General features: G+C 43.0%; 2 protein-coding genes across 4 annotated transcripts; one reads left to right on the top strand and one right to left on the bottom strand.

Annotated features, from left to right (window-relative positions):
• Positions 1 to 42: 42 nt before the first annotated feature.
• On the bottom strand, positions 43 to 8507 carry Med31 (mediator complex subunit 31). 3 transcript variants are annotated; one of them, XM_051167641.1, is made up of 5 exons: positions 8412 to 8507; positions 7198 to 7275; positions 6836 to 6932; positions 1053 to 1277; positions 43 to 430 (listed from the first exon to the last, which is right to left on the bottom strand). In XM_051167641.1, the coding sequence occupies exons 1-4, from the start codon at positions 8437 to 8439 to the stop codon at positions 1085 to 1087; spliced, it is 396 nt and encodes a 131-aa protein (XP_051023598.1). In that variant the 5' UTR covers positions 8440 to 8507; the 3' UTR covers positions 43 to 430; positions 1053 to 1084. The 3 variants fall into 3 exon arrangements, with proteins under 3 accessions (XP_051023598.1, XP_051023599.1, XP_051023597.1); XM_051167642.1 differs by lacking the exon at positions 1053 to 1277; XM_051167640.1 differs by lacking the exon at positions 43 to 430 and having other exon boundaries at positions 763 to 1277.
• Positions 8508 to 8656: 149 nt separating this feature from the next.
• C25H17orf100 (chromosome 25 C17orf100 homolog) lies at positions 8657 to 9344 on the top strand. The gene has a single exon (XM_051167604.1). The coding sequence runs from the start codon at positions 8766 to 8768 to the stop codon at positions 9159 to 9161; it is 396 nt and encodes a 131-aa protein (XP_051023561.1). The 5' UTR covers positions 8657 to 8765; the 3' UTR covers positions 9162 to 9344.
• Positions 9345 to 19086: the final 9742 nt, after the last annotated feature.

Below are 19086 nucleotides of genomic sequence, written 5' to 3' on the forward strand. Positions count from 1 at the left end.
CTTGTCACAAATGAATGTGGGTTCTATTCCCAGTACCACAAGGCAGCTCAAAACCATCTATAACTCCAGTTCCAGGGGATCTGACACTTCTGGCCTCTGAGAGCACCAGCATTCAAGTGGTGCACAAATACACATGTAAGCCAAACATTCACATAAAATTGGGGCTGGGGGGGCGGAGTATGTGAGCCAAGCCTAGCTGTTTCTAAGCCTAGGACTCAGGAGACTGAAGTGGAAGAATCACAGCCCCTAGTCTACACAGTGAGACAGACCCTGTCTCAAAAACCAGGTAAGAGTTGAAGAGATGGCTCAGCGATTAACAGTTCTTGCTGATCTTGCAGAGGATCCAAGTTTGCTTCCCAGAACCACACAGTGGCTCGCAACCACCTTCAACTTCCTTCCACGGGATCTGATACCCTCTTTTACTGACCTCCTTTGGCACCAGGCAAATGGTACACATACACACAGACACATAAAATAGAAAAAATTTTAAAAGAGAGTTCAAAGAAGCGTTTTAAGACAGTACCTACTTGCACTTGCCAAGTAAGTTAGCTCATCTTTAAGGACAAGAGTCCGGTTAGTCATTAACTGCCCGTCTTTCCATGCCACCCCTGTGTCAGATATCTTACAAAGCAGGAGCAGATGGGCTTGCCCTCTCATGCAGAAAGGAACCCTTCCTGTAGTTCCTTCTCTGATTTAGGGATCTTAACTCCAGCGCCTCCCTCTCCTGAAAACAGGAGAGGTGGATCAGCTAATCTCAGTAAGGTTCCTAGAGATGATCTGACCCAGAGTACCACTGCATGTCACCATGTTCTTAAACTGCTCTAAAGCACCTAACACTTCCATTCTCATTCACTTGGTTCTGTTAAATGCATTTGAAATGTAAAAATCCCCAGAGAAATCAAAGTACAACGATTCGAGTTTAACAGAAATAATCTATTAACAATCAAAAGTTTGCCAACCAAAAATAGCACTAATGGTTCTGAGTGCTACCACAACAGGGGTAGGCAGAAGAGTCTTATCTCTGTACTGTACAACAGCAATACATTATATACATGTCCTAAGAGCCTGGTCTGTCCCCAGCTCTTCATTTTCCTGCTGTGTTATTCTGTTGCTGCTGTTCTGCCAGGGCTTGCTGAAGACGCATCCGCTTCCGGGAATAGTGCTGCCAGTGTAGAATCTGCTGCTCGTCAATGAACTTCGCACACTGAGCGTTCACCAGCTCTTTTCGAAAGTGTTCATACTGGAGGAGCTCTAACATGTGTAAACACTGAGGGTACCTGGGTGAAGTTCGTAAGTTAATTACCAACATAATTTAAGGCATCCCAAGTTCTAATACATCTCCCTAAAAATGACTCAAGCCTACCACTTCTGTCAGCACAGCGCCTCTGGTAGTGTCGTTCCCATCATGTTATGTCAGAACAGTACTCAAAGTTCAGAAACCTTAAGTAACTTGCCCAAGATCACACACCCAGAGTCAAAACTGGTGGATAAACCACACACTTCTAGTTTTCTAAGAGAGGAACATGAACACTTTTTAATTGAAACATTTTTATTATACTTATTTATTGTTTATGTGAGAGGGAGCACATGCCCTGGGATACCTGTGGAGGTTGCCATGGGAGTCCTAGGGATCAAACTACGGTCATCAGGCCTGCAGACAAGCGTCTTTACCCACTGAGCTATCTCCCTAGCTCTGAAGACTTTGAAAATAATGATGTGTTTAATAAATAGCTATTGGTTTTCCATCAGAAGCCATAAAAGGGAAACCTTAATTTAAGTGACTCAACTAACTCCACAAGAACCGTATACATTGCTGGTGGATATACCTGTGCTCCCAGTACTCAGGAAACTTAAGGAAAGTACACTGAATCTGAGGGCAGTGTGGGGTCGTATTGCAAGATTACTCCCTCCAAAAATCCCATGAATACAGCGCTCTAATTTTCCACAAGGACTACAGCAAGAAATCATGAATACTCTTAAGACTGAGCAAATAAATACACTAGACTAAAAAAACCAAATATTTGATTATCTAAAATGGAGAAGGAGAAGGAAAACGGTAAGTAGAATACATGCTGTGTCACTGAGCTGGAACTGTAAACAACACGTCCTCAAGGCTTTTTAAACTTTTTATTTTGTTTATGGGTGTTTTCCCTCATGTAAGTTTATGAATCACAAACATGGAGGTCAGAAAAGGACACTGGAGCCCCTAGTACTGGACTTACTGATGGTTGTGAGCAGCCATGTGGGAGCTGGGTATCAAACCTGGGTCTTTTGGAAGAATAGCCAGTGCTTTTAACCTACGACCTATCTCTCCAGCTCCATCCTCATGGCTTTTAACACACACACACACACACACACACACACACAGAGACATAGATGTGTATGTGTCCATATATAAATATATACATACATGCAGTTCCTAGCTTTGTATGCACAACAGCCTAGAAACAGAACCACTAAAATATCAATGAGTACACTTAAAGTCTCCAGAGCTTCATTCTCAGAAAGCACTTACTAGAGTTTCTTGAAACAACTAATTCCAGGGCTAGGACGGACAAAGTACAACAAGAATGCAGAATGCATCATAAGAAATGACAAACATGGATAGAGATATGTCAGAATTCACAGGTGCCAAGCTCAAGTGCTCCAGCAGCCAATACTGCTGGAATAATTAGAGTCAAGAAAAGATGACTATAATCATTGGATTAAAAAAAAGAATCCAAAAGTTGACTATGGGGGCTGGAGAGATGGCTCAGAGGTTAAGAGCACTGTCTGTTCTTCCAGAGGTCCAGAGTTCAATTCCCAGCAACCACATGGTGGCTCACAACCATCTGTAACGGAATCTCATTCCCTCTTCTGGTGTGCATGAAAAGTTGACTCTGACATACATGTTTAAATTAGTAAATAACAAGAGAATACTTTTTCTTGTTACAGACTCTGACGAGTAAATACAGAATGATAGAATTAGAAAATTCCTCAATAAAAACTGTGAGGAAAGTATCTGCAATAATGCTAAAATTAGGGAGAAGGGAACAGATGAGAGCAAAGCATGACGACACTTGCATGAACGTGTCAAGATGAACCCATTACTTTGTAGGCTAACCTAAAAATTACTTGATTAAAAAATGCTGAAATCAGTGGGCAAAATTGATATCTATATATCTCAAAGTATTTTCCCAAATTACTTATCAAATATAAAAGAAAAACAGTAACTTGATGTGGGGAAATCTGGAAGGCACCACCTAACAATTGATCCAAATTAATATCACCACTAACAGACAAACAGACTTCACCTGACTCTGGATTATGACAAACCAAGAAGGACAAAGTGACAATGTAGTAAGTCAGTGTTTGGTCAGAGTGAAGATGAGAGAGGAAGTGGGGAAGTGGAGAGTCAGGCAGAGAAAATACCAAGGAGCTCATGACATAGCATATAAGCCTGAAGTGGGTGACACAGTAGATTCAGGACACCAGTAGGAAAACTGAACTTCATGGGGGCTGTAGACTACACAGCAGACTAAGGCTAATATTCTACCAATGCAGTTTTTGACTGACTTTTGGAAATACTCAGAAAAGTCAAGAGAAAGTCTAACATTCTCTTTTCTTCTTCCTGTTTCCAGCTAAGCATGCCCTCCCTAACACTTGAGGCTTCCATAGCTGGCCCCCCTCCCCACCCAGGAGCCAGTCGGTCCTCTGTGCCAGCTTCACTCGAGGAGCAAGCCTTTTCCTTCTCCTTCCTTTCTCTCTTTTGAGCAGCTGTCCAGATTTTACAGCTTACTTGCACTGGGATATTTTTTGTTGTTGTTGTAAATTATAATAATTTTGTCCTGGAGCTTAAAAAGGAGGGAGGATGAGGAGGGGACAAGATGAAAATGAGAAGGGGCATGGGGGGGGAGTGGCTATGGCTGCCACTGCAGAGCCAGTGCTCTGCTTTCCTTGCAATAAGGGCTTATTGTTTATATTCCAAATAAAGAGTTGCCTGTAGTTACTGATAACTTAGCTCAGAATACTCTATTCCCACTACACTGACTAATTCCTGGTGGCACATCAGTAATTTAAAATATTCAGCTCTGAGTATCAGGTAGGTGGGTGGCATTGAACCTCTTAAAAGTTTAGTTTCTTTATATGCAGAGCCATGTGAGCAGCAAGAGAGTGGCCTTAGGCAGTGTTTCCTCAGTCACTGGGATCTAGACAGCGCCCTATCAATTTTGTACAAAACAAAATTAGACTACAAAATAGGGAGTTAGGCACATTCTGAGAGGCCACAACATACTACTGTTAAATCTACAGGATAAAATAGAAGAGGTACAAATGGAAGACTCACAATTTGATTTTTAAAAATAAAGAAGACATAAACAGGAGTCAAGTGAAAGCATTCACTTCATGGAAATAACTGGTGGATTTTATTAGTATGGCCCTCCTAGGAAGTCAACAGTTTCATTCCCAACCTTCTTCCACTCAAAAAAAGTATAGTCAACTTATATCGAATCATCACGAGGAAGATAAATGCCATTTGGTATGTAGTGCTCTGAGCACATCTGAAAGCCTATGTTTAGCTTGTTTTTTAAATTTTATTGTTTTTACTTTATATGGATGGGCATTTGGTGCCTGTGTTTATGTGTACTATGTGTGTGCAGTGCTTTCAGAGGCCAAAAGGCATCAGAACTTATGGAACTACAGTTTCAGGCAGATGGGACCCATCACTGGATGCTAAGAACCAAACCTGGGTCCACTGCGTGAGCAACAAGTCTCTAGCCAACCCCATCTCCCAAATTTCCTTTGAGCCAAGGTCTAACTATAATCCAGGTTGGACTCAGCCTCAGATTTCCCCTGCTCTTCCATGTGTAGGGATTAAAGGTAAGTACCACTTTCCCTGCATGCACCACTTTCCCTGTTTAGTTTTTTGTTGATCTGCAACATAACTAAAGGTTCCTGAGAATTCTGGAAACGGTGACACTAAAAAAGTGACTGAAAGCACCTATGAACAGATGTCTAAGAGAAACACAGCTGGTGCACGTACTAGCTCTCAGTAAGCAGGCCACATGCTGGGAAGTCTGGAAGGGTTAGAGTTAGCTCCTCAGCTGCAACCAGTTGCTGACCCAGGAAAACGAAGGCCTCCACTCTTCCCAAGTTTCAAGACTCAGAAATCTGTTATATAAAACCTTCCCATCTTTAAATTAGGACAACTATTTTAAAAATCTAAAACCATGTGCAGATATAATGAAGTTGTCCAACAGGGGTTAATTCACAACCTCCTCTGAATTTAAACATCTATAGCTGTTATCTCCAAGAGGGCAGAGATTAACAGGGGGAAAGGGGAAAAAAAGCCAAAAACACAAAACCCCACAAACAGGGTAGAGCTACAAGGAGGTCTATTTGATCTCAATGTAATGAAGAGCTGTCTAACCTCTAGCCATCAATGTTAGAAGCTGCCTCTAATAGAGTGACATATGCTCACTGGAAGCCTGCAAGCAGAGTGCAGATAATCATCTTTCAACAGCTCTACTGGAGAGACTGAACTTGAAGGTGGCTAAGTCTTTTAATACACAGTCTGTAAATCTGCTGGGACATGGCATTATAATCTAATAACAACTCTCCTTTGGATTCCTAGAGGAATCAACAATTGCATCATGAAAAGCAAATCAGAGTGCAATTAGTACTACAAGCAGCCGAGAAATCAAGTCAGGAAAGTGACTAGGATTAAAAAAAAAAAAAAAAAAGGTTTAAAATGATTTCCTCTAATTTTAAAAATAGGGTCTCTGTGGCCCGAATTGGCCTTCAACTTGCTACATAACCAGGCTGGCCCCAAATTCAGAGATTTGCCTGCCTCTGTTTCCTAAGAGCTGGGATAAAAGGGGCACCAGACTAAACTCCTGGGTTTTGTTTGTTGGTGGTGGTGTTTTTTTTGTTTGTTTGTTTGTTTTTTGGGTTTTTTTTGTTTTGTTTTGTTTTGTTTTGGTTTGGTTTGGTCCTTTCCTCACCCTTTGGGGTGGGGGCAAGACAGGGTTTACCTGTGTAGCCCTGGCTGTCCTGGAAGTAGCTCTGTTGACCAAACTGGCCTTAAACTCAGAGATTGCCAACATCTGCCTCCCCAGTGTTAGGATTAAAGGCATGCACCAGTTGTTCTTTTTTTAAGACAAAGAGAGAGTTGAGTTTGAGGTTTTGTTTTATATCATTAACAGGGACAGTTGTGTGGTTGTAATGTTCCTAGAAGTTAGTCAATCCTATAATGGAACTATCTTTTGAATAACTTGATAGTGCCTGTTTTATTTGTTTGTTCATTTTTTAACAGTAAGTTAATGTGCACAATACATTCAGCACAGAGCTTAAAAACAGGACACTATAAAGAAGAACGGTAGCTCTAAAACTCCCAGAAAACACTACTTACTATGGGTTAATTTTCAGCTTATGGCAATGCCACAGCATTTCAGTAGATTATGGATTTGTACACATTAGAAACCCAGAGATACAAGGAAGTGTTAAATGACAAGGTTAGACAAGACCAAATTACTTTACAGCTTTAGTCTAAAACCAGTTAACTGGACCTTATCAACGTGGGCAGAGGTGGCATGTGCTGACACATGACGAAGAGAAGTAAGCTGGCTTCCACATAGACTGTTGTCTGGCTTCATTGGAAGGGAGAGGTAAGAATAGCAGAAATAAATCAGATTACTGTAATAATCCAAGTTAGAGATGACAGTGTCTTATATTAACTAAAAGTAGAATGATTCAAAATATAGATTTTCATTCTGACACTGAGAAAACTGCTAAAGATCAGTACTTTGTATTTATAATAAAGTATACACAGATTTAGGATTATAAAAAGTAAACTTACTTTAGATACTTGGCATACTCTGGCTCCTTCCAGTAAAGCAAGTACTTAAGATAATTAACAAAAGCTTTGTCTTTGAAGTAACCTCTTTGGGCAAGAACTGAAAGGCATAAAGAAACAATCTGCATATCAACCAACTGCTGGACAACTGACTTGTAATCTCTAAAATAAAGTAGCTCTTCTCAACATCCCTACCCCCAAAGCAAAAGGAATTAAAAAACATAAGACCCTGTTTGTTCAGTTAATACTTACAGGGAAAGAAAAACCCCATCAACATATCAAAGTAAACACTATTACAAATTGCATCTCTTCTGTCGGAAATCATCAACAGCTAGCTACTTAACTTAAGGATGTACTCAACTTACAATTAAGGTAATTTGGATTGGCTAAACATTGCACAAATTCCAACTCCAACTGAAACCGAAGCCGATTTCCAGCATCATCTAGGATGAAAAACAGTTTTTTAAAAAATCACCCAAAATAAAAGTCACAATATGAATACTGTTAGGCACAAAAACAAACCAAAGGTGAGAAGGCTCAACAGGTAAAAGTGCTTGCGACAAAGTCTGATGGCCTGAGTTAGATGCCTGGAACCCAGAAGGTTGCAGTAAGACAAGCGACTCCCCCAAGCTGTCCTCTGACCTTGGCATGCACTGTCCTCCCAACGAGCATACACACACATATTAACTTATAAACAAATATCAAAGTGCAGGAGAGACTTCCTTAGAAATTTATAATTCACGTATGTATGTTTGTGTTTTATATGTGTGTGAGAATGTGTGTTTGTGTGTCTGTGAATGAAATATATCAACATGCAGGAGAGACTTCCTTAGAAACTCTAAGAGTGGAACCCGATTTAAAACAAAACAAAACAAACTGGGCGTGGTGGCACAAACCTTTAACCCCAGCACTTGAGAAGCAGAGGCAGACGGATCTCTGTGAATTTGAGGCCAGCCTGGTCTACATTTCTAGTTCTGGGCCAGACAGAAGTACATAGTGAGACCCTGTTTCCAAAACAAAAACAGTAAAGAATTCTCTAAAGTTCGTTGATGAAAATAAATGGAGTGGGTATTTACCACCAAGGACGTTAGCGTAGATCACTGGATAGTCTCTAATAGCTGCGCGGTCTCCTATGTTAATGAGTTATAACGACCACCACTACCAGCGATTACGTTAAGCAAAAATAAAGTGCTATTAAAAAAAAAAAAAAAAGGAAGCAAGTTGCAAATTGATTAAACAGGGGAGGGAAGATGGTGATCCGCATTAGAACGATACATCAGTTACCGACACATCTAGCAAGCTCAGGAAGAGAGTCCAAAACAGACAGTGGAAGGTCTCACTCAGTCTTCTCCCTCGGTCCCGCTCAGCCCCGGGAGCCAGAGCAGGAGTTGGGGTTTGAGCAACACAGGAGCAAAGATAATCTCACAAGCCATACTCCGAAAGGCCACCGCCTTCTCCCCCGCCAACCAGAACTCTAAAGATCTGAGCCCGAAAGACAGCTCAGGGAAAGGGAGACGGGAAAAGTCGGGACGAAAAACCGTTCCCTCGGCGAAGACTCCGGGCTCACGGTACAACGTACCTGTCTCCATAGCGACGGCCGCAGCCATAACTGCAACAGAGATGCACGAACACGACCAACCAGACTGAACCGCAGCCACGGACGGTAAGGGAGGACGGGAAACCACGGCTTCTATTTCCGGTCGCGGGGCGGGTTGGGACACGAAGGCGGGGCCAGCCTCAACACGAGCGGGCTGCGCGCGCAGGTATCGAACGGGGCGTGCCAGAGAACCTTGTTGCTAGTCGGTCTCGGCGTCCCGCTGCCTACGCTGACGTAACACACCACCCTGACGTCACTTTTCCCTGTGTGGCGTGACACAGAGCATGAGTCTTGGGCCTCTTTGTCCCTCCTGACCAGGGTGTATGAACTGGCAGCATGTCCTCACCCCTTCGGAGCAAGTCCTCCGCTCCGCGAGTGCAAAGCCACAAAGAGACGTCTACGGTCCGCGTGGAGACATCTTCCCACTACGAGGAAACGTCATCCCACCGCGTGGAGACGTCCTCCCGGCAGGTCCGAACGTCTTCGCGGCAGGTGGAGACCTCCCAGAGCCACCGAGAGGGGCCTTCCCTCATTCCCTCCGCGAAGCGACAACCTCGATTCCTCGAGGTGTCCTCCCAGCACGTGGAAACCTCCTCACAGCGCACGGAAACATCCTCCCGCCACGTCAGGACGTCGTCATCCCTGCGGATGGAGACTACTATGCACCGTGTAGAGAGCCCAGCCAGGCGGGACAAGCAAGCCTCTCGCCAGAGTGCCAAAATGGCTCGATGAATGCTACCCAAAGGCCATGGCCTTTAGCCAGGACTGAAGAGTTGCCAGCCAGCCAGCTTCCAGCAGAGCCAAGCATCTTTGCGCTATGGAAACAGCGCATAAATCAGTGTAAGAAACAGTCTGTGGTTTCTGGACGCTGTCAACAATTATTGGCATTGCAGCGCCTTAGGCCATCCTGCTATTGACCCACTGTACTATTTAACTTGAAGCCAGCACAGAAGGGTTTCAGACATGTGGTACTGTATAAACCCAGCCAATCGACAAAGAGGCTCTCTCTGAGTCTCTGTACAGGTAAGTTTTGTAGTCTTAGGTCCCTTTAGAAAATACCTTGACGAACTGACATTTGCAAAGAGGGGCCAAACTTGTCATGATTTGTGACCACTGGCCTGATTATGTACCTGCTTGAAACCTGCAGGACAAGGAATCATCTTTCACAAATTATTAATTGACCTTATTAATATTTTATAAATAAGTTTTCTTATGTTTTTTATACATGGTATTCCACCTACGCCTTGAAAAAAATAGGTCAGAGGGTATTAAAAAAACAACGCAAGTCAATTAATAAAAAATAGTCTTGGAAGGGAAAATGAAGAGGAAGCCACTGACCCCTGACCTGAGGGGTGAGGTTGGTAGAGGATGTTACTGAGTGCCTACTGTGTGCTACGTACTAGTCAGAGCCTGTCAATTATCGCAGTGGAGAAGACTAAGATTTTCCTCTAGTGGAGAGGCAAACACGAAAGGGGAAAGTAAGACAGTGTTCTGTTGTGTTCCTGTGAAGAAGAGGTAGCTTGTGGTAGAGACTGGGAGTTCTTTAGAGAATATGTTCAGGGGAAGCCTTCCTGGTTGGGTTATATTTGATCTGAGATTCGTGTGGGTGAACGGTGAGCTGTCCCAGGGTCTCAGCGGCGGTGCCTTCTAGACAGAAGGAAAAGCCCGCGTTTAAGAAGTAGGTGGGAGCAAACTGAAGATGTTTAATGGAACAGAAAGACCAGTTAGTATATGAGGGTGTGGTATTTTTTTCTTAATTTTTAAAGGAAAATTCCAGTTCATACAGAGTCTTGAAAAACACAGTAAAGCGTTTGAATTTTATTCTTGAGATCATCAAGAAAAAATTTTTGATGCAAGGGAGTAAAGTGCATGATGCAGTTTACATTTTAAATCTGTCTTGCCATCGTTGTTGTCTTGGTACCCAAGTTGGGAGTGATTTTCCTCTCCTGGAATAGTCGGCAGAGGCATATGTGTCTGGGAGCAGCATAGAAAGTGCTCCTGATATCCTTAAGTGCCTAGAAGCCAGGGATGCTGCTAACATCCCACGCTGCCCAAGTCAGCACCCCACCCACCCCTCCACCAACAGAGAATCGCTGTGCTGAGACCGTCAGTCATGGTGAAGGTGAGAACCTTTGAAGGCTCTGGTGGCTTTGCTGGAGCTTGGGCCCCTCACTTCTGCATGGCAGGATTGTGGGAAAACTGAAAAACAGTCGTGGAAGTGTAGATATAGTGACTTCCGGTGAGGAGTATAGCAAGCACTCTCAGAGGAAGAGGGTGTGTTGCTCTGTAAGGAACCTTCTCCCCCTCTTCAATAATGTATGTGCTATTTACCCCTAGAACAGAACAGCCGCCAATGGCCCTGAGTCAGCAGGACTCCTTGCTCCTTCCAGGCACTTACTTAGTCCCCACAAGCACACTGGGCTGTCCGCCAGAGTGGGGGCTCAGGTCAGGAGAAATGTTATGACTACTATGAATGTTATAACCCTCCTCACCACCACCCCGAGGCTAGCCTAATGGCTCTCTTCCTCCTAAACCTGCTATTAACAAAGAATTAGCTAATAACAAAGGATTGTCAGTCTTTTCCAGTTTAGTAGTTCTTCTTAACATGCCCAGCTGTGCCTAAAATACTAACTCTCTTCGTGGCTTTGAGAGGAACAAAGCAGTTGCTTCTCTTTGTGTCCCTTATTAATCTTTGTTATTACAAAAGTGCTTTGTGTCTAATGTAACAAAATAAGCCATGTATAAAAAAACATTTGGGGGCGGGAGGGTGCTTCTGAAGGACCCAGGTTCAATTCCCAGCACTCACGTGGCAGCTCACAACTGTCTGTAATTCCAGTTCGAAGGGATCAGACACCCCCACACCAATGCACATAAAGTAAAATTAAATTATTTCTTTTAAAAAAAAGAAACATTTCAGGCTATATCATCTTTCCTTTCCATTTCTAGCCTGGAAATAATGTCAGAAATGTGATTGTCCTTCCAGACTTTTCACCATTAACAAGTGCTTCTGTTTCCTCTTTTAGTCATATCTGGAAGACTGCCTGGAGGTGGCTGGAGGAGCCAGACACCTGGCTTCCGGGTTGTTGATGCTTCAGCAAGGGCATAGCTCCTGGTAGACTCTGTTGTCCTGTCTCTAAAAGAGAGTTTTTCTAGTTTTCTTCCTTCACATTTCACTTACAATGTTTCAAGGCTGGAACACAGAGAGAGAGAGAAAGAGATACTTAGAGCAAGAAAGTGTCAAAAGTAAAGGATGGGATGAATCGCATATTTGCCATAATATATTTTACATGCCGCAGCTGGACAGTGTGTTGATGCAGGTCATTGTTAATGTACCCGTTGCACTTGTACATGTGTGTTACTGTTAGCCATGCTGTGTGTCTTCCTCACATTGTCCTCCGTAGGAAATAGTGCTGCTGTGCCTGCCATGTTATCATACAATGTTAAAGTCAATATGTGCAGCAATAACGAATAAAGAGCACTGTTCTGCATTTGTAGTGAAGACGGCCTTTAATGACACAGTCTAATCACTGGGTTTATTGTGGCAGGTAATAGTTGTGTTGCCTTCAGTTGCACCAGCCAGATGAGCTTGAAAAACTAAATAAATGCAAATTCTTATAAAGAAGTCACTTCTTATTATCTTTTTTGATTTATTATCTGCGGTGGTTTACAATGTTTATTGCCTGTTGTATTGAAAAGAAATGGCTGCGTGTTGTAATTCATACCTGAAATTCCAGGACTTGGAGGATTGCCATGAATTCAAGGCCAGCTAGGGCCACATAAAAAGTATCAGACTAGTCAAAGATACATAGCAAGAGTCTACCTTTAAAAAAGAAAAGAAAGAAAGAAAAAGGGGGTGGCTCAGAGTGTAAAGGTACTTACCACCAAGACTGATAACCTGAGTTTGATTTCAGGGATTCACGTGATAGAAGGAGAGAATAGACCTCCAAAAGTTGTCCTCTAATCTCCACACATATGCTCCCCACAATATATATGTAATCTTTTATACAATTTAATATAATGAGTTATTATATATTTAATATACATAAATTATATGTATATATAATTTATATAAAAATATATACTTGTATATGCATATTAAAATTATGTATTATATGTAACTGGACTTTGTGGGTTCTTTTTCCCCATCCCTATCTCAGCCCTTAACACTAAGTAGGAAAAACAGAAGGAGATCCCTGAATCTAATTTATTCCTTTTGTTTTTTTTTTTTTTTCTGACCACTGCTACTAACAAACCGCACCCAACATCCCTAAAAAACCAACAAGCCCCCATCTCACCTCTTGAGGGGGTGGGGGGGCTCACATATATGTACCCACTGAAAGGTTCCCAGAGTTCCAAATATCACACAATCGCAGAAACTATCTGCAGAGCTGGCAAAACAGTGTTTCTGCTAGAGCACAAGGCAAATCATTGTCAGCTGTGCCGCAGCCCTATAGCCCTACACCTGGGATTAAAATAAAAGCACATTCTTTATAATATTTCTGTTGTTTTTAAAGAAACCAAAATTCCAAAATCCTCAAAAATGTCCTCTCAGACGGAAAGCACAGCAGAAGGATCAAGGTAATTGTTCTTCCTACCAGTGTTTTTCCATCTTATCTGGGAAGAGACGCATTTACCAAGGACTTCTAAGTGTTATCTGTTTGATGCAAGCTGAATCCTGCACGTTATCTGTCTTTAGCTGCAAGGGAGGCTGGGGAACCAAGGATTTAGCTTTCTAGCCTGAACGGTGGCAGGAGAACGGGAAAAGGCTGGGAACTGATAACACAGAGAGCCAGGCAAGTGCTTACTGCATGTTGCCTCCGAGGATGATGGTGTCTTACAGGATGATCTTCAGCGGGCCTGGGGCTTCTCGGCAGTGGCTTGCTTGTTTGTCTTTAGCCCCAGACAGCACTGCTCAGGGCCTTTTCTCGTGGGTGCTGTGGAGCAGAACATGTGGAACACATTTATGCAGGTTAGTAATTCTTTACCCCTCCCCCTTTCAGAACATTTAGCGCTTTGCTCCCCCCTCTTCTGGTTTGCAGTGCTTCTAACAGCAACAGCTCTACCCTGGCCTTTGCTCCTCTACGCGGAGGTGTCCCATGGCCTCTGTCCGGGTGCGCTCTGTGTTGTTGGTGGAGCACTTTATGATATACACTTTGGTGTACTTTATTTCCCTTGTCTTGTATTTGGGGTTGCTTCAGAAATTTGGGAGCCATTACTCCTTGGAATGTGTTTTCCAGCCTCTCTCTGGGCATAAATCATGGCTGTAGTGAAGCTGCATGAAGCTGACCCGTATCTCACTGGTGCTCTTTTGTTTTGTTGTTGTTGTTTCTCCTTATTTTACTGGCTACTTTGTATTGCATTTGTCTTCATATTTAAGTTAATCATTCTTTATGCAATGTCTAACCTACCGTACATGTCATACAGTGTGATTTTTAATTTTTAATTTAAAACTTTTTTTAAAATCTCTTAATAGTTCAGCTTGGATCTTTTAAAATATCCAGCTTGCACAAATAAGCTCCTCCATGTATTCCTTTTATACCTTATTCCCACGCCCTGTCATTACCTTTAACGTACACAGTTTGGCGTTAGTAACCATTTAATTCATCTTTGTTGATGTCTACCATCTGTATAATCTCTGGGGCAGTGTCTAGGATTGACGTCTCCTCGTTATGAGTTGTATTTTGTGGTTGAATTCGTTTGTATGCCCTACATAGTAAGTCTTAACTTTATTAAGTGTTCTATAGTTTTCATATTCTTACAATTCCTGAACTTTGAGCTAGTGACTTATAATTTATTTACATTGTATGGAACTTTAAGCTGTTTTATGAGTCCTAAGTGCAAGGTGGGCACCGGTGCCATCTCCAGAGTTCTCTTTCCATGCGACTTTCTTGTTCTCAGTCAGAGCTCCTGTGAATTCGGCTTCCCTCCTCAACCCCGTTCTCCCCAGGCTGCACACCCACATTTCTCTACGGGCAGTGAGCTGGGACAACCACACAGCTCGCATTAGTTTCTTCAGCTGGTCTAGGCCAGCAGGAAGCCTGTTCCTCTGCTCTGCCTGGAATCCTTATTGTCTAATACAGGTTTTGCTGGAGGTTAACGCCGTTTCTGTCTTAGGTGGCGGAATATTCAGGTAGGGATTGTGGACAAGTCTTCGTAGTAGCTGTCATTGCCCAGAAATGGGACATTTTACAGTCTCAGAGATGGATGCAGTGACTGTGTTGATCTGTTCTCTTTCATTTTCAAAACAGGTGCACTGTAGACCCTGATCTCTTGATCCTCCTGTCTGCACCATCTGCGTGCTGGGATTACATGTACATGCCACCTTGCCTGTCTCATTGTGTCTCTTTGAGGTCATAGTATCATTTTTCTGTGAGGGTATAGGAGCTTTGTTGGGGGATGGTCTGATGTATTTTGATGCTAATTATTGCTTGCTGTCTCTGACCCACCTTTTGATTAATAAAAAGCCATCCCACCTGGGCAGGGCAGAGGAGATAGGTGGGGCTAGGAGAGAGGGATTCTGGGAAGAAAAAAGACTGCCAAAAGGAAAACGGAGAAAGACCTGAAGGGAAGAGAGGAGGCTGCCATGGGTTAGCTGGAGGAGAAGCACATGGCCGGGGTGGATGGAGAATCCGGCCCAGATGAAAAACATCAACAAGTATTTGGCATTATGGATGGGAGGTAACTTGATAAAAGTTATTAAAAACAGATAACATAAGATTAAGGCAGGGATCCCATGCCTGCCCCACTATGGGAGGTAGTTTAGAGGATTAATGTCTGCCCTGCCCCAGGTTAACTAAAGCTATTTTAAAATATAACAAGTGTCTGTCTTGATTGATTACTAGCCGGGACTACAGATAATACAGGTAATACAGATAATTTTAAGAACAATAGAGCTTAAATATAAATGCTGATTATCAATGCTGTTAGCTATACCAGTTAGTTTACTCATTGGCTGCAAACCTCAGCACATTTCTACTCCGCGACCTGTGGCTCTGCTCATCTGCCACCAGGGGGCACGGTAGGACGCATTCTCTTGAGGACCAGAGTCGCCTTTTCTGGACTGGCAGAAACCAGCCACACTTCCCTTCCCTCGGTAGCAGCCAGATACACTTGGCAATTTTCTATTTGAAGAATTTGTTTTTTTAAAACTAACCTTGGAACACCAGCGCCAGCCAGCCTTCCATCCATTCTCAGAAGTCTGCAGTTTCTACTCTACAGGATTCCTGGGAGTTTCTCAGCTTTAGCCAGTCCAGGCTCTGCCCTTCCTGTCTGCTACTGAGCAGACACTGTCACCGTCACAGAGGTTCCCTCCCTCCTTCCTTTTTAAATTGCCCATTCATACATAGCCTTTGCTCATTTTTCTTTTCATTATTCTTACTGATCATTTTTATGGGTACTAAATATATTTTAAGCTCAGATTTTGTTTGTATTACATACATATTATCTTTTAAAATAAAAGCTTTATTTATGTGTATGTTTTTGTGAATGTGTGCTATGTGTGTACAGCTGCTTGTGGAGGCCAAAAAAGAGTGAGATACCCTGGAGCGGAGTTTCAGGTCGTTGTGAACTGTCTGATGTGTGTGTGCTGGGAACCAAGCTCCTGTCCTCTATAAGAACACAGCTCAACCACTGAGCCAGCCCCCACATCATATTATTAAAGTTTAGGAATCACGTCCCTCTTTGAATTTTAAATCTCTTTTTAAATATCAAAAGACAGCTTCTCGTCTCCCACCATTGCCTTTATCTTGTCTAGTTTACTTCTCTGTGGGGCAGCGGTGTGTCTGTCTGCATAAACTGACCCTTCCAGTGATTTTTAACCTTCTAGCCAAAACTATTAAAGGCTGGAGAAATCTATTTAGTGGGTCACAATATATTTTAAAAGGGGGGGGGGAGTTGTAGAGATGGCACAGATGGAGAGAGTGATTGAGAACACTTACTGCTTTTACAGAGGACCCAGCCTGGGTACCTCTCAATAGCTTGTAATTCTGGCACAATGAGGCCTCTTTAGGCACCGCTCACTCTGTGTGTGTGTGTGTGTGTGTGTACAGACAATATTTTTAAGAATTAACTGACGCTGGATGTGGTGGCACATGCCTTTAATCCCAGCACTCAGGGAGACAGAGATAGGTGGATCTCTGAGTTCAAGGCCAGCCTGCTTTACTGTTCTACAAAGTGAGTCCAGGACAGCTAAGGCTATATAGAGAAACCCTGTCTAGACTGGTGAGATGGCTCAGCAGGTAAAAGCACTTGCTGACCAAGCCTGTTGCAGTCCAACTCCCAGGAACCATGGTGGAAGGAGAAAAGGAAGGTTGTCCTCTGACTTCCACATGGACACTGCGCCATGACTACATTCATCCTTAGAGTTATCATATATACATACAATAATAATGGGAAATAAAATTTTTAAATGAAGTCAAACAAAAACTTAGAACACATCACATTGCTTGGATGTTGGGGCATAGGAGGAGAGGAGGTTGGATCTGGACAACTGAGGTGTGGCCCCGAGTCAAGAGTGTTTACTGTAGCGTTACAGCAAGGGAACAGTTGGTTTCTCCTAAACCCTTCAAACAAGCATCTAGTAATGGGGCATGTGACAGGAAATGGACAGTGAGGCATCGTTATTAACTCAAGAAAACATGAAGTCTAGTTAAGGCTTGTTAGACTTGTTGAAAGGTGTTAAGGGCCATTTGTTCACAAGGGTGACATGAAGTGAGTATAGGTAACTGATTTCTCAGAAGAGCTGTTAATCCCATTAAAATCCACCAGAAAAAGTTGCCCACATGTTTTATTGGAAAGATAATTGAGTCTCAAAAAGAGACATCACACATCCCTGCCCCTGTCCGTGTGTGGCCAGGCCTTTTCAGCATAAAGACATATATCAAGAAAATTTGTGTTTCAGAAATGACAAAGAGGTATGAAACCACTATGCCTCCATCCTTCTTTTTAGACAGGGGTCTCACTGTGTAGACCAGGCTGGCCATCCTGCCTGTGCTTCATGAATGCTTACATTAATGGTGTTAATCCCATAGTTTATCATACAACAAATGGCCATCATGCCTCCCTACTGATCTGTTCAAGGATTCAAGAATTCCGGGGGTGCTTGCACCTGCCATGATCTGGAGAAACCCTATCCATTTTTGCCAGCACTGGGTGAGATCCCCCTGGCTGCCCTCACAGATTCACCTGCATAGGGTTAGACTATGTATAAACCTGTCCACGCCAGGTCTGCTCTGTGCTTCGTAAGGTTTCATTTACAAAAGGGTCCTGGTGCTAAAATAGAGTACTCCAAAATCACCAAGCTTCTCCTATCCTTTGCTCTGTGAGGAAACTGCTAAAATCCCTTGCCAATCACACAGCAGCTTGGGTCATCTTCAGGGAACTGCCCCCGTTTGTCAGCTAAGTTGACCAGTGGAGACACATATTTAGTGTCAATGGCCTGTCCATATTGTCCTTTAAAATGGCCAGGAGAGGGGCTTACGGCTTCCTTAGTATGTGTTCATTGGTGAACTTCCCAGCCTGAAGGCAACTTTATCCATTAGTTATGACAAGCCGCAGTCCTGGAGCCTGTGACTTTGCCAAGAACCTACAAAAAAGATCAAGGCCTAGAAAACTCGTTGGCTTCAAAATACAAACCAAGACTGAAAGTAATGGGTTCTGGTGTGAATCAGTCCTACTATGCGTCAAAGGACGAAGCACAACTTCTGAAACTGATGAGGCACAGGACCTCTTAGTGGCTCTGTGGTCTACACACTAATTATGTGCCCTGGGGAGATTCTAGAATGGAGCCTCTCTACCAAATCATAAGATTGACCTAGCACAGCAGTTTGTAAGAGCTGCTAAAAACAACCCAATTCTCTTTGAAACTTTTGGGCAGTTCTGCACATGCGTGAATCCACCTATAGGTGGCCCACTTTCCCCAGTGTTTGGATAAAATCCTTAGTTCTCCAAATGAGAGGTAGAATACAAGGTAAGTTTAGAAAGTATAGAAACATGAATGCATTTTTGCATAATTTTGATAGTTGTCTTTTTGTTTGTCCAGGGGGCGGGGCGGGGAGGGGGTGGAATGACATCTTCCCCTCAACATTGTGACGTCACCAAAATCTTATATAGGCCTGAGTGGGTTCTTGAAAGGTTTAAGCTCATTGATTTAAAGAAATTATACTGCTTGCATGAGCAGCCAGCCTTGGCATGGCTAAAGGCCTGGAGTGACCTGGTACACACCAAGGTTGGGAAGCTCTTTCCAGCCTCATTGGTAGACTGAACTCATGTTTTCAGATTCCAGTAAACATGGAAGTGTAATGTCAACTTAGTGGGTCATAACCAGCATTTTCTTGTTCATGAAATAAAATAAGAAAAAAATACAAATATACCAGTTCTCAAATTTAAATTGTCTCATAAAACATCTGTGTAAAGCCACAGTGTAGGATACATTTCTACTGGGAGTCGCTGTCAAAAATAGGGAAGAAAGAGGCATCTCTGAGGTCTCCCTGGCTGAGTCCCAGCTTGGAGTCCAAAGCCAGCTCGCTTGGTGCTGTACAGACAGTGGACAGCAGAGGTCAATCTCCACACAGCTGCAAGGTTTCACTTCAGAATGTCAGAAACCGGAAGGGAGTGCCACGCAGGCTAGAAGCCTGTGGTTAGGAGAAAGCCATCCTGC

The sequence above is a fragment of the Acomys russatus genome, chromosome 25, assembly GCF_903995435.1.
Source record: "Acomys russatus chromosome 25, mAcoRus1.1, whole genome shotgun sequence".
In the NCBI taxonomy this organism is placed as follows: domain Eukaryota; kingdom Metazoa; phylum Chordata; class Mammalia; order Rodentia; family Muridae; genus Acomys; species Acomys russatus.